Source organism: Lonchura striata, chromosome 1 (assembly GCF_050655825.1).
Source record: "Lonchura striata isolate lonStrDom1 chromosome 1, ASM5065582v1, whole genome shotgun sequence".
Lineage (NCBI taxonomy): Eukaryota > Metazoa > Chordata > Aves > Passeriformes > Estrildidae > Lonchura > Lonchura striata.
The window spans coordinates 69,246,634-69,261,137 of record NC_140703.1 but is presented as its reverse complement, the minus strand read 5'-3'; the positions used below and the strand labels follow the sequence as shown (position 1 = coordinate 69,261,137).

At 37.3% G+C, this 14,504-nt stretch overlaps 1 protein-coding gene across 16 annotated transcripts in view; it reads left to right on the top strand.

Moving 5' to 3' along the window:
• FRY (FRY microtubule binding protein) overlaps positions 1–14,504 on the top strand; it is a 221,956-nt gene that overhangs the window by 138,130 nt on the left and 69,322 nt on the right. For 13 of the 16 annotated variants that reach the window (XM_085579499.1, XM_085579492.1, XM_085579463.1 and 10 more), the window contains 11 exons: positions 3,240–3,495; positions 4,397–4,654; positions 5,531–5,617; positions 7,107–7,366; positions 7,736–7,925; positions 8,700–8,824; positions 9,016–9,073; positions 11,650–11,741; positions 11,938–12,110; positions 13,149–13,309; positions 14,111–14,221. In XM_085579499.1, coding sequence (XP_085435625.1) covers positions 3,240–3,495; positions 4,397–4,654; positions 5,531–5,617; positions 7,107–7,366; positions 7,736–7,925; positions 8,700–8,824; positions 9,016–9,073; positions 11,650–11,741; positions 11,938–12,110; positions 13,149–13,309; positions 14,111–14,221 — 1,771 coding nt within the window. The remainder of the gene's footprint in view (positions 1–3,239; positions 3,496–4,396; positions 4,655–5,530; positions 5,618–7,106; positions 7,367–7,735; positions 7,926–8,699; positions 8,825–9,015; positions 9,074–11,649; positions 11,742–11,937; positions 12,111–13,148; positions 13,310–14,110; positions 14,222–14,504) is intronic. The other 3 variants (XM_085579458.1, XM_021541955.4, XM_077781441.2) reach the window with 1 other exon arrangement.

Sequence of the window (14,504 nt, the reverse complement as noted above, 5' to 3'; positions counted from 1 at the left end):
TGCTCTCAGGTAACTCTGGGCAAAGCAAACCTTGCCACCCTGTTCCTGCTTTTCAAACATTGCAGGTGTGGGAGCCAGAAGGGTACATACAAAACCAGTTTTTTCGGCTCTATGAACAACTAGCTCTCGGTGATGTGCTAACACAGTGAAACAATTGATTCTGGAGAGTGCAGACAGCCAAACAAGCCAGATTCTCAGGCAGCAGTAGTAGTGTGCTGTAGTGCATAGCCAGCTTGATTTCCTTGTGTGCACATTGTCTGCTATAAATCACTTGTAGGTTGTTTTAAATAATTACATTATTAAATTATACAGATACCTTATTAAACAGTTGCCTCAATTCTGCTTAAGAGAAATTTAAAAGGACATGTTTTCCTTTAATCCAATATTTTAACTAGAGTTCTATCCTTATTAAGGGCCTTAACTGAGCTGGTAAAAGGCACGTATCTATTCAATCAAGACTGTGATTCTAAGTATTTCTTGGGTAATTTCCCTGCTGGGACAGTGCAAGCCATAAGTTTCCTGAGTTATCTGACTCTGACTGTGAAAAGAAGTGAGACATCAAGAGGAGCTGAAGGAAGCTTCTCTAGAGCAACTTCTGAAGTAATTACATGCTCCGCCTTCCCCCAAGAAGGTGAACTTTGGAAATCTGTTCTCTTCTCCTACGTGTGTACTCGTGCTACAGCATCTTTGAGATGTTGGTAGTGATTTAAGTCATATTCCTAAGTATAAACAAGGGAATCACAAATTAGGTAAAATAGGTAGCTATATAATAGGCTGGAAAGCAATTAACAAACAGTTAAGAAGAAGTTCAGAAGACATATAGAGTGGTGTTGAAACAGCTGGGTAGAGTCTCAGTATTGCAGAGCAGGATCACAAACTGAACAGATAAAAATAAGTAATGTTCCTGTGAAAAGACAAACCTTACATGTATAGGTCTAGAAGTTTTTCAAAAATTTCTTCTGGTCTAATCTATATCAAGGATGCCTGATTTGGAGAACAGCATGCAAGCTGGGGCACTGTAGCTGAAGAAGAGGCTGACCAGAGAAAAAGGGGGGGAAAAGACAAGTGAATTGAAAAAATTAGATTTAATTTAGCCTGGGACAGCATGAACTGAAAATTGTCTTCAAAAATATATGTTCAGTGAAGAAAGTAATAAACTGTTTAAAGAATTAATACCTGGCCTAGACTTAATGTAAATTACCAGAATGCCCCAGCACCAGAGCTGCTTCTACATTCTGTATACTGTCCCATGTTTAGTTGAGACCAGACTGACTACTTCTCCCAATTTTGAAAGTGTAGGCCCAGAAGGTAAGCATCTGCATTTGTAGAGAACTCTGCATTACAATATTGTGTGTTCTGGGTCAGAAACTAGACTCAATACAGGGATAAGAAACTAAGAAGAGGTAAGGTTTCAGTTTCTCCCTGTTTTTTAAAAGAGCCCTAGAAGCTGTTCTGCCTGGGATTTCTGTGGGCCTGTGCTGTTGAGATAGAAAGCTGTTAAATATTTTCTTTTCACAGGAGATAAAGTTACGTCTTTGAGTTAATTGGCTCTTGTATTCACAGTTTGGTTTGAGTTTTTTATCCTCACAACAGATCTGTCTTTTGGTGGTTTCCAGAAGAAGTCTGTAAGTCAGCAGCTAGACTTTTTTTCAGGACAGCTATATTCAAATTATAAACCATGAAGCAGATGTCAAGTATACACTGTACCTTTTGCCTTTTCACTGCCCCTTTCATTACAAATTCCTAAGCGTGTCTTAAATTTACCTGACTCAAGTGCAAAGAAACTTGTACTTGCTTCCTGCACTGGCTGTCATACAGTGGTAATACATAGATGCATTCTTATGCTCAATTTGAATTTCATTTTGTTAGGTAGTGCCACCGGACAGTAACTTGGGCTTAGGAAATGTCTTTTGTATCCTCTTCTCTGTTATTGCTTTGTGTCATTGTGAATGTCATTTCATGGATGAGTTTATTATGGTCTCAAAAGGTTTTGCTTTTTTATCTGGTTTTGGCATTCTGAAAGGGAGACAAGAATTATCATTTCTTAGCACAACAAAATACTCTGTTTCTAAATATATACAGAAGGTCACATGGTTATCAAAGCATAACAGTTATTTTTGGAGTCATACTCACCAGGGGTGAATTTTCATGGCAGTTGTTTTTGCTTAAATAAAATGTCCCCTGCCTCCAAATTAGGCAGCTATAATGAACCAGATTTTTTATGAACCACATCTCATCATACACTTCCAACTGAATGGACTTCGGTTCCACTCCATTTGCTATTTTAGGCTTCTTTCTCCTAGCTTTCTGTCCTCTTCATTATGAGTCCTCCTTTTCAACTATGTAGATTAAATGTAGATAAAATACTTTGAAAATTAGTTCTAACACACTACAGGAAATTACAGTCTCATGGGTAATTAAAACAAAATGCATCATAAAGGCAATGAACCAAAAATTGCAGAACACGCTAATCTGAATTTGCTTTATTCTGCCAACTTCTAACACAGAAGTGGTTTGATGATTTCTGTGTCAAAAGAAAGTTGTTTTTTTTTTATGTTGAGAAGAACTTCAACATGATGCAAATAAAGAAGAAACTAAAATTAGAAAATGGGATCTGAAATGTCACCATCTTTCAGAAGGACTTTAAGGATGTTCAGAGTGTTTCTAAAAGTATAGAAAGTCCTGAGGCTGTTTTCAGCATTTCCTCATCCTAAGTTATTCAAAACACAAAGCAGTTTTCAATTCAAATGCCTAATTTTAATCCTTATGAAGATTTGATGTTATTAAGTGTGATATGCATCTTGGCTAAAGATTTGTTTTAACTGTTAGCTGACCTGTTGTGTGATTCTTTTCATTTTATATTTAATGTTAAAAAATAAATGCATAAATTCTAAAATTATGTATTTATTTGTAAGCCTTTTATTATCACACCTACATGGAAGTTATTGAGTTATGAATAAATAAAATTATACTTAGTTTGAGAAAAGTTGCCAAATTGTGTACTTTAAAGATACCCTGTTTGAGGAGGGGAACACACTTCTTCTTTTTGATCCATTAATATCTTCTGCTGTAGCAACAATTACAATATAGAAAACAGGTCAAGGATGTTAATTGTAGTCAACAATAATGAAACCATGATAGCATCATCCACCATTGTCAGTGGGAATTTTTCATCACTTTCATGTAGTGATAAGCACTCCTCATATCTTTTATTATCTGACATTTACTTTTACTTACAGGCTGTCCATCCATATGGATGATGAACTTCGACACATTGCACAGAATTCTCTTCAGGGCCTACTTGTTGACTTTGTTGACTGGCGGGAGGATGTACTCTTTGGTTTCACTAATTTTCTGCTACGTGAAGTGAATGATATGCATCATACCCTTCTTGATACTTCACTGAAGTTGCTGCTACAATTGCTTACGCAATGGAAGCTTGTAATACACACTCCAGGAAAAGCTTCTGAGCAGGCCAAAACCAGATCTGCAGAGGTATGGAATCAAAAGATCTATGTCATAACATTTTTACTAATTGAAGGCAGAAATTATGTTCCTTGATACCACTGTGGTTTGTGTGTTTCGTATTTACTCACCTGAGAAGAATTCACTATGCAAAATTTTTTTTAGGTAATTAGTTCATGTGTCTTTTGAGGACAGACATGTCCTTGTGTAATACAGCAGATGTTGTTGTTGAGCAACATAAGAGAATGCATGTCAAACTAAAATATGCAGTTCAACAAAAGCACATAAAGGGAAATATGTGTATGTAGATGTGGCAGAAAAACATTTTCCCAGGACTGAAACAGATTGATAATGCTAGTGGGAATGCTGTGAAGAGTGAAGTGGGTCTTCTTTTCCCTTGGTTGATTCAGAAACATCAAAAAACCTGATTGTTACTGTAGCCTGCTGCCTCCATGTGTTACAAACATTTTTGGGAACTGAGCAGCTTTTCTCCTGCTTCTCCCATCTGCACTGTCCCACAGATATTTTCATTATGAGAAATGATTTTTAGGCTTCTTATCTCCTAAATTAATCACACTGAGTATGTTTTCCTTTGGGCAAAGAAGATGTGTGTTTTCTATCACAGAGGACTGTTAATGAATAGGTAATAACAGGAGTACATACAAATATAGAAAAGAGAGTCCTCGCATACTTTTCATTAAATATTGCTACACTTTACTGGTGGGGTTGGGTTCTAGAGGCCACCTACCTAAGGTGTTGGCTGCTACAGGACCAAAGAACAACCTGAGGACATGCTATCTGGAGGAGAAAAAGTGTGGTGTTCACCGTTTGACTCATTAATTAATTCGTTCTTTAGTGGAGGGTGGAAAAAAGAGGATAGATTAATTGAAAATTAGAGGAAAGGATTGATTTGATTCTTTGTATGTCCTAGTTAATAGAATATTTCTTGGAGACCTGGTTTGCAAACACCACCACTCCATTTTCCTCCCCTTGCACTGTTCTACAGTTGATACCAAACGGATCCAGCCACAGGATACAGTCTGAAAGGAGCCCCTATTCCAACGTCCTGCACGCAGTCGAAGGGTTCGCGCTGGTTCTGCTGTGCAGTTTCCAGGTTGCGACGCGGAAACTGGCTGTTCTAATCCTCCGAGAAATCCGTTCTTTATTCTTGGCCCTAGGCCAGGCAGAGGTAGGATTTTTCTCTTCTGGAACTTTGAGTTAAAATATCCTGAAGATAAACTGATGTTACAGTTGCTTTTACCATAATTGCTGCAGTGTAGCAGGTATGCACTTAGTTTATAAAAAAGCATTTGATCTCAGTTTACTATTTCTATTTGCCTTAACACTGCAGACCTTTCTGAGACCTTATGGACTCAATAATGTAACGTGAATGGCAAATGCCCTGTATAAGAATTTGAAGGGAAATGTACAGCAACTTCTATTTTCTCTTGGAATGATGTGAATATGAAATACACTGTAAAACTTTTTTTATTGCATGGGTCATTTTTGTATTGTCAAGATTATAAATTTACATTGGAAATGAAACCAATTCCTGTAGCATACCACTGTGGGTGAAAAAACCCACAGAATAAGACAGCTTTAAGATCATTCACCTACATTTCCCTTCTATAGTAAAGACCTCTAAGTCATTTTTATGGAGAGTCATGTTGTGTACTGGTGGTCACAGCTCAGTGAGCCATCTAAATGCCTAAGAACACAAATATGTGTTTTCATGGCAAAGGAATGCTTCAATAAACAGTAAGCTAATTTTTCAGTCTTTTGATACCAGCTATTCAAAGTCATTTGGGATTTTCTGATATGTGCTTTTGTTTGCTAAGCAGTGAGCTAAAGCCACAAATTAACTTCATTTCAAACCACAGCTCGGACTTAGTTCTGAGATTAATTTGAAAAAGACAAAATGTACTCATCATCAACAATGAATATTTTTAGCTACTTCAGAATCATGTCATAATTTTTAGATGTTTCTGTTGCATATCCCAGAAACATAAAAAGGGAAATAATTTGGTCAGGAGAGCAGTAAACTTGTATTTTCTGTGTTATTCAGGATGATGACAGACCTATGATTGATGTCATGGACCAGTTGAGTTCTTCTATTCTTGAAAGCTTTATTCATGTGGCTGTTTCAGATTCAGTAAGTACTACTTTACTGTTACTGCTTGTGTTTGCATAACAAATATTAGACATGAAATACTAAAAATAATACTGCTAAATCAAAGAAATCCTACAGCTTTAAGGCTCCAGCCATTTACCCAAGAGCTCCAAGGCTCCACAATGTCCCAGACAATCTGTTCCATGAAAGTAATTGTGGATATGGAAGATACTGCATACAGAAAAAAGAACAGTTGAGAAAGTCTTATCGCCAGCACCACCTAATGCTGTAGGCACTCACTGCTATCATCTTTTTGAGAAGGGAATCATCTTTAGCTCCCTTGTATCCTCAGAAAGTGACCTGCCTATATGCCTGAGTGTAAGCTCCAGAGTAATTCACAGCAGGGGTGAATCTCTCGTTCACTCTCTCAGGGGTCTAATGTGTCTGACATGCATCAGAAGAAGCAGAGATTGAGCATTTTAAATAAAAAAGTGTCAGTAGGAGAACTGGTACATAAGACAACATGCTGTCCTAGAGATTAGTGAAAGGCCCATTTCCAGAGACCAGGAGCAATCTGTTTGGGGCAATTTTCAGCATGATTAAGTTTAAAGAACAAATGGTCCTGTCCACATTGAGTGCCCTTTCCAGGGCTGTGGATTTGAGCCACAAATTTGTGTGCTTAAAAAGTAACCCCAAGTAGTAGTCAAGCATCACACAGCTGCTTACTCAATTCCCCGCAGTGGGATCAGGGAGAAAATCCAGAAGGGTAAAAGCTGGAGAACTTGTGGGTTGAGATACAGACTGTTTAACTGGGGAAGCAAAAGCTGTACACACAAGCAAAGCAAAATAAGGAATTAATTCACCAGTTCCCATGGGCAGGCAGGTGTTCAGCCATCCCCAGGAGAGGAGGGCCCCATCACATATAGCGGTGACTTGGGAAGACAAATGTCTTCACTCCAAAAGTCTCTCTTCCTTCTTCTTCCCCCAGTTTTTTTGCTGAGCATGATGTCACATGGTTTGGAATCTCCCTTTGGTCAGGTGGGGTCACCTGTCCTTGCTTGTCTCCTCCCAGCCTCCCAAGATTCCCCATCATCCTCTCCAGCGTGGCAGTACAAGAAGCAGAAAAGACCTTGGCTCTGTGCATGCCCTGCTCAGCAATAACAAAAACAACCCTGTGTTCAGCACAAATCAAAACACAGCCCCATACCAGTCACTGAGAAGAAAATAAACTCTACCCCAGCCAAAACCAGCACAGAAGTGGATATTAAACTGGTGGGGAGTTTGGGCCCCTGTGCATCTGGAAACAGACACTGAGCAAGAAAGAAACATTCTGACTTCATAATACAGGAATTAGGAAATTTGTCTGAAATAGCAGCACCTGGGTTTGGGTGTTGCAGTTTTTAGAGGCCAAGGTTTGAATTTTTTGCTTTCATTCTGTTTATTAATAATAAAGCAAAGCAAATGGGTTGCCTCTGTGCCTAGTTTCTGACTAGTCCAGCAAGGAGTGTTAATTTATCTTTTCTCTCCATAGACAACAATCCCATTAACTCACAGCGTGGATTTGCAGTGGCTGGTGGAGTGGAATGCTGTCCTAGTAAATAGTCATTATGATGTGAAAAGTCCTTCCCACGTCTGGATTTTTGCACAATCTGTTAAAGACCCATGGGTTCTCTGCCTCTTCAGTTTTCTTAGGCAGGAGAATCTACCAAAGCACTGTCCTACAGCACTCAGCTATGCCTGGCCATACGCCTTCACGAGGCTGCAGCTGATAATGCCTCTTGTGGATCCAAAGTAAGTGGAAATCAGCATTTCACTTTCTTTTGTGTGGGCTGTGTGACTTTAATATAGTGATTTTAATATAAACTTTTATTTGGTCTTGTGTTTGAGTATCGGTCCACACATTCTGCAAGGCGTGGCACACAGAAATTGGCACCACACAGGTTTGAGTTTCATAATTGTAACTTGTAAGGTGGAAAACTCCCATTTTCTACCCTCATTGATTTTTCTTGTGTATCATGACATGTTGAATTGCAGCTGGTAGATGCATAACATTATTTATTCCCTCTTAAAATGTTTTAAACTACTGTAATTAAGACCGTAGTACTTGTAATTAAGACTGGAAGATAATTTTAAGAATTACAATGTATTTTTAAATTCTAGTATTCCTGTTAATGCAAAGAAAACAAGTACAGCAAGCAGTGGAGACAACTATGTTACTTTGTGGAGAAACTACCTTATTCTGTGTTTTGGAGTAGCAAAGCCCAGTATTATGAGCCCAGGACACCTGCGTGCTTCAACACCAGAGATCATGGCTACCACTCCTGATGGAACAATGAACTATGATAATAAGGTGATGCAACCTGTTACAAGTAAACTATTCCTTCAGGAGAATTTCAGCTGCATCTGCATGCAAAATCCTATCCTGATGAAATTAGTTCAGTTAGGGAATATTTTGATATATGCAAACTACATAACACATAATTAACAATTAAAACACCTGGTATGATGATGTGATGATAACTATTTGGCAAGAACCATGGTGTTTTCAATATAGTACTTTTTTCTTTTTTTGTTTTTACATTCTGGGCAATGTGCATTCAAAATATAGAAGGTCTGAACATGTGTTTTTAAATTAACTTTAGTTTCTCATCTCCTTTCTTTCTTTGTAGAGCACTGCAATTCATAAATTTAAAGCATTAGGAAATAAAGCAGAATTCTGAATGCAAATTGTATTCCTGTTGGATATATGCCTATCAGAAGCAATAATAAATAAAATACGCTTTCAAGTAGTAGCAACCTGAGAGGAGCAGTATCTCCACAAATGCAATTACTGGAATATTTTAATGAAACAACAAATAAAGTAAATTGCAATAATCTGTACTAAAGCAAAGAGATTTCCCAGATGTATTTACTTGTTAGGTACTGAGATGATTGTCAGGTAGCAGATATCCAGGTATCTGTATAATTTAATAATGGTGGATTGATATCCATAATAATAAAATCATTCCAGCATGTTTTTTTTAAATATGTATTGATTCTTAGACAATGTTTGTTTGTACAAAAAAATTGTGTTTACTTAATATTGATATCCTGACAAATTCAACAATATTTTAATATATTTTAGGCTATTGGAACTCCATCTGTTGGAGTCTTACTAAAGCAGCTAGTTCCTTTGATGAGACTTGAAAGCATAGAAATAACAGAATCACTTGTATTAGGATTTGGAAGAACAAATTCCCTTGTTTTCAGGTACTTATCCACTTATCATATTCTCAGTTATTTGCCTATAATACAAGTGCTTTATTTTTGTTGTAACTTAACTATATATTTTAAATTTTATTTGCACTTTAGAACTTCATTTTTATAAGTTGAATAAAATATCTATGCTTTTCAAAGGACATTAGATTTTGTTTATAAGTATTTATGTTTTTTTAATTTAGGGAATTAGTAGAAGAACTCCACCCACTAATGAAAGAAGCCCTAGAAAGAAGACCAGAGGTCAGTTGCAAAAATCAAATGTACTAGTTTTTTTAAATGAAAAATTATTTTTAAAATAGTAATTCTGTCTGCTTGAAATACAAATATATTATTTTGTACTAACTAGCAAAATAATTCTGTTTGCAACAAGGATTTTATTAATTGCATAATTTAAAATAATTCCATTAAAACCTAGTTTAGTTTAAATTCTATCAGTGATCTGAAATGTACAATATAGAATTCTATCCTGAGGAAAAATTTCCCATCCAATATGGAACCTCCTGATACAGAACTTGCATATATTGGAAATTTACTTTAAGTATCTGAAAAAAAGTCAGCTTTAACGCAGCACATTTTGTAGCAATGTTTAGATGTGCTTTTATTTTCAGGGCAGGCAGGGTTACCTATTTCAACTTCATGGAATCACAGAATGGCTGGAAGGGACTGAAGTGGTCCAGCCTCCCTGCTCAGTCAGGGTCATCCTGGATCACATGGCACAGGATTCATTCCAAATACATTCAGTTAACTGACAAATTCATCAGTTTTCACCTTCATTATAGCACTCTCTTTAGTTACAAGAGAAGGTAGTGCTGGAAGGGTTCCCAACAGATCTTCTAACCCATACAAGAGAGAATTCTGTGTTCTTAAAAATCTGTGGTGGTAAAATCTGTAGCCTCAGTAAGCAGTTTTGTCATGGGATGTGTCTATGCAGCTAAACAGAAAAGCCATGGGGAGAGCTTCAGTCCTGGACTCAAGTTCTGCTCAGGTTTCCCTCCTTGACTGAGTTTTGGGCCATTCCATCTGGCTCCAAGATAGATATCTGAGATGGCGCATGGACAACTCTTAGTAATTCTGTGTCTGGTAAACATCCACAATCATTTCCATTCTGCATTGCGTCACACCTCGATTCTGTTGTGTGGCTTCCATTCCTATGAAGTCACTGATTTGAAAGTCACTGGTTTTGATACTGGGCAGAAGTGGATTGATACACCTTAATGCAGCCACTTGCCTCTGCATTTTATCTGTGTGCCATTTAAGACAATTTAGACTTGAAAAACCTTTTCTGGAGACATACATATCCAGTGTACCCTCAGGAAAGGAACTGGAAGAATTCAGAAGTTTACTGCATGCAGCAAGAGCAAATTTAGCACATGGAATTGTCAGTAGATGAATATGAGAACAAGAGACGGCAATGTTAATTCCTGTATTTTTCCTGATATGAAAAAATGGGACACCTTCCTGCAAAGCAGTGCCACCTGGAAGCCCAGGAGTGACTGCATGGGCTGTGTGGCTGTAGAGAACATGGCAGGCCTCCATGTCAGCAGGCAGGTATCCGACACACCAGGACCAATGTCCTTGAACATATGCTATGACTAGGAAGAGAAGTCCCAGCATGGCCAAGAGCTGCAGGGATAAACCAGAATGGACATTACACAAGATCCGCCCTGTGGGTGCTGGCACAGATCTTGCCAGATCACCTCTGACACTGCTGCAGGAGGCAGCTGTTTCTGGTAAATACTGCATTACAATAAAACTGCTTTTTTCTCTACATGTGCTTCCTGGAGCCTTAAAGGTGTAGCAAGAGAAAAACAGGACTCTGAATAGAACAAATCAAATGGCATAATTATTTGAATAAAACCTTTGGCTGGGATGCTGCAATTCTGGCAATTCTGGGTCAGAATGCCAGACACAGCATCATTTTTTTCTCCCACACATCTACTGCTGGCCATGGACGGAGCCAGAGTCCTGGAAGAGATAAAGATAAATTGAAGAGCAAAATCTGCATTTTCTCTGAGCTTTTCTTGTTTGCTTGAGTACAACACAGTTTTTTTAATCTTCTCATGTTTTTCTTGCTTAGGGTTGTTACAGAATGCAGAAGTCAATTTTGCCTTTCAGCAAAGAATAGGCCTTGTTGCATTCACATCTTTCCAGGAAAGATAGAAGACAGAAAGGACAGCTTTCTAGAAGACAGAGAGATACAATGAGCCAGTTAACCACCTTGCAGTCCTGCTCTGTGGGAGGGATGCATTACTGTGGGCAAAACCCCTGCAGCCAACACACCCAGTATTGGAGTGGAGCGGTGTCTGCTAGGAGCTCACTTGAATGTGAATGATGGTGTGCTGCAACATTGCCAAATTCAGAAATGGCTAATCACTAAGATACCTTCCTTAGGTCTGGATATATGTTCTGCACTGTAAGTGCTTCCAGCTCCCAAACTAGATGACATTAAACTGACATTAATATCCTTGTTACCTGAAGATAGCATGGGGTTTTGGTACAGGTGCCTTGAATATTAGTTATTTTTATCCAGTATTTCATTATTTAATTTCCACATTTTCAATAAGTACTAAGGCAGTTGTTAATATTTTTTTTTTCAAGGATACTTACAAAGACAAAAAATTGATCATATTCAGTTCTTTGTTTATGTATAAGCACAATGTTACAGTGCAATATCCAAAAGTACTCAAGTTCCTTCATGAAGAAAAGTTTTGAACTGGAATTCTTAAATCTCACTACAATACTGACATTTCTGAAGCTACTAGTTTTTAATGTGTACACCTATGCATATAATCATGGTTGTTATTTTAAATTCCAAGAACAAGAAACGTCGAGAACGACGAGATCTACTAAGACTGCAACTACTGCGAATTTTTGAACTCCTTGCTGATGCTGGTGTTATAAGTGACAGGTAGGACTATCACTCATCATAAATACTGATTTTTTATATGAAACAATTCTCAGTGTTTGCTACACTATGTCAGTATGTTCTTTGAAGAATTTTGTGATCTATAAGATATGGAGAGATTTATATGCATTTTTTGCAGAAAACTGTAGCATAACTACTCTGTTATTCTGTATTCATGTGCACCTTTCCTTTATGCTAGTACAAATGGAGCCTTAGAAAGAGATACACTAGCCCTTGGAGCCTTGTTCTTAGAGTATGTTGATCTGACTCGCATGCTTTTGGAGGCTGAAAATGATAAAGAAGTTGAAATCCTTAAGGATATGAGAGCACATTTCAGTGCAATGATTGCCAACTTGATTCAGTGTGTTCCAGGTATGGAGCTAAATTATGCATTTAATATAAATATTGGAAAAGTAGTTTTTTGTTTCTTTTTTTTGTCTGTGCTTTTTTCACTGCTTTTGAATTTTCATTTAGTGAATGTAAAGTGGAATATAGAAAAATAAAGTATTCTGAAGTCTATTAAGATTGAAATAAAAATATCAATAAAACTTGATGAAGCTTGTAATAGTCATGTCGAAGAATTGCCTCTTAAAAGCCTATCAAAGAAATTGTGACCTCCAGGGACTCAAGATTTCTTCCTCTTATTTTGTCCCATCTGACTTGATGCCAGATTCTCCATAAACTCAGACAATGTGCAATATTAAATGTGCAGTGAAAAATTTGCCCAAGGTCTTGAGACAGTATCCCATGTTACCTGAGTCAAATTGTATCACAAAGATTTATCCAGTTGATTTCATGCTTTTTATATATGGAAATATCACTTCAGAGATATAACACAATTACATTAGCAAAAAAAACAAAAAAAAAAAAATCTCTGCTTTAAAGGCCTGAATGTAATTACTGGAAGATGAGGTCTGAGGCTTTTTTTTTTATTTGCTCAGGTAACTCAGCTGTTCAGAACATATGCCACATATTTGTCATAAAAAAGTGCCACCAAGTTTCTTTTATTTATTGCCCTTACCTATTACTGTATTAGAGCAAGACACATGTATTGTTTAGGTTCAAATTTAAAGAATTGGAAAAACCAAATAAATATTTGCCATGTAAGGAATGTGGGAGGCAGTGAAAAACCCTGATTTTATAATTAGATTCTTAAATGCTTTTCTATAGTCAGGTGTACATGTTTGTATAACTCCACATTAATCCAAAACTGAAGGCTCTTAGAAGTAAGATGCACCTTACTCACTTGGTTAGATTTTTTTAAAGGATCTTAGATACTTTGGAGTAAGTCTATGTTGAACATACAGAAACCCCTCTCTTTTTGTAGAAATTTGAAAATCATGTAAGCATTGTGCCACATGAATGTTTAATATTAACAAATCACAACTATTTCTACTTCTGTTCACTTAGTTCACCACAGGAGATTTCTCTTCCCTCAGCAGAGCTTGAGGCATCACCTGTTCATCTTATTCAGTCAGTGGGCAGGACCTTTCAGTATTATGTTCACACCACTGGACCGTTACAGTGACAGAAATCACCAGATTACAAGATACCAGTATTGTGCATTAAAGGTACTAAAGTTTCATTATACAAGCCAGTAACAGCAATTTTTCAGTAAAAATTCAATTTGTTGTGGGATCTGTTTCCTTTAACTTCAAAGAAATTTGAATTGGCATACTTGATGCAAACTTGTATGCTCATACGTATTTGTACAGTGGTATCATAGAATATAGCATTGAAATTATTTTTTTTATTTGTTGATACTTTCCAAGGCTAATTATTTTAAAAACCAGAGTGCATTTTGAAATTTTACTTAGCTGTTAATTTACCAGATTCAGCAAGGAGCTCTTAGGCACTGAAATTAGGTACCTCAGGGTGCTGAATCTGTACCAATGTACAACTCTGGAATGCCTCCCACGCTTGCCTGGAGACATGCACAATAATAATGTATTTCTGTGGCAAAACTAGTTGCAACTCCCCTGCATGAGTAAGCTGGGAAAGTAATAGCTTATGTACTTACATAAGCTGCACCACTTGATGTAAGAGAGTTTTAATTTTTGCAGTAACATACAATTGAAACATCTGAGTATATTTTAATTGTTTTTGTAGCTTGATTTATAAATACTGGGTAAAATGACAAAATATATCTTGAAGATAGTACTCCCCCCAGAATGCTTTGAACATGATCTGGAATCCAGTAAAATCTGTAGCAAAATAATTACTGAATTCTACCAGTCAGTCAGCTGTTACCATTTCCCCCATAGTTCCCTCCAAACAGAAAGCAAGTGGCAGTCCTGTTAGCCTGGACTCAAATCATTCTGAAAGGTTGATTGTGTTACTTTTTGGGTGACTGAAGTGCCATGTGTTTCCAGGCCATGTCGGCTGTGCTCTGCTGTGGACCTGTGTTTGATAACGTTGGTCTCTCCCCCGATGGATATCTTTACAAATGGCTGGATAACATTCTGGCTTGTCAAGACTTACGTGTAAGTACTGACCGAAATGGCACACTAATGGGCAGTTTCCCACTGTGCTGAGGGAGTAAAGAGTTTATAAAGTGTTTTCTTTCTTCTTAAAGAACATGTAATGGATTATTCTTGCCATTTTCCATTTCTGTGAAGATGGGCTTCAACTTTGTACCTAGATAGGCATAGTTCTGTGTTTGTAGCTGATTGAACTGCCTTTTTGAATGAGGAGGAGTAGACTGGTGATTTGTATCAAGTGGAAACAGAGAGACAACAATCTTTCCCTTTTGGTATCTTGCACCTT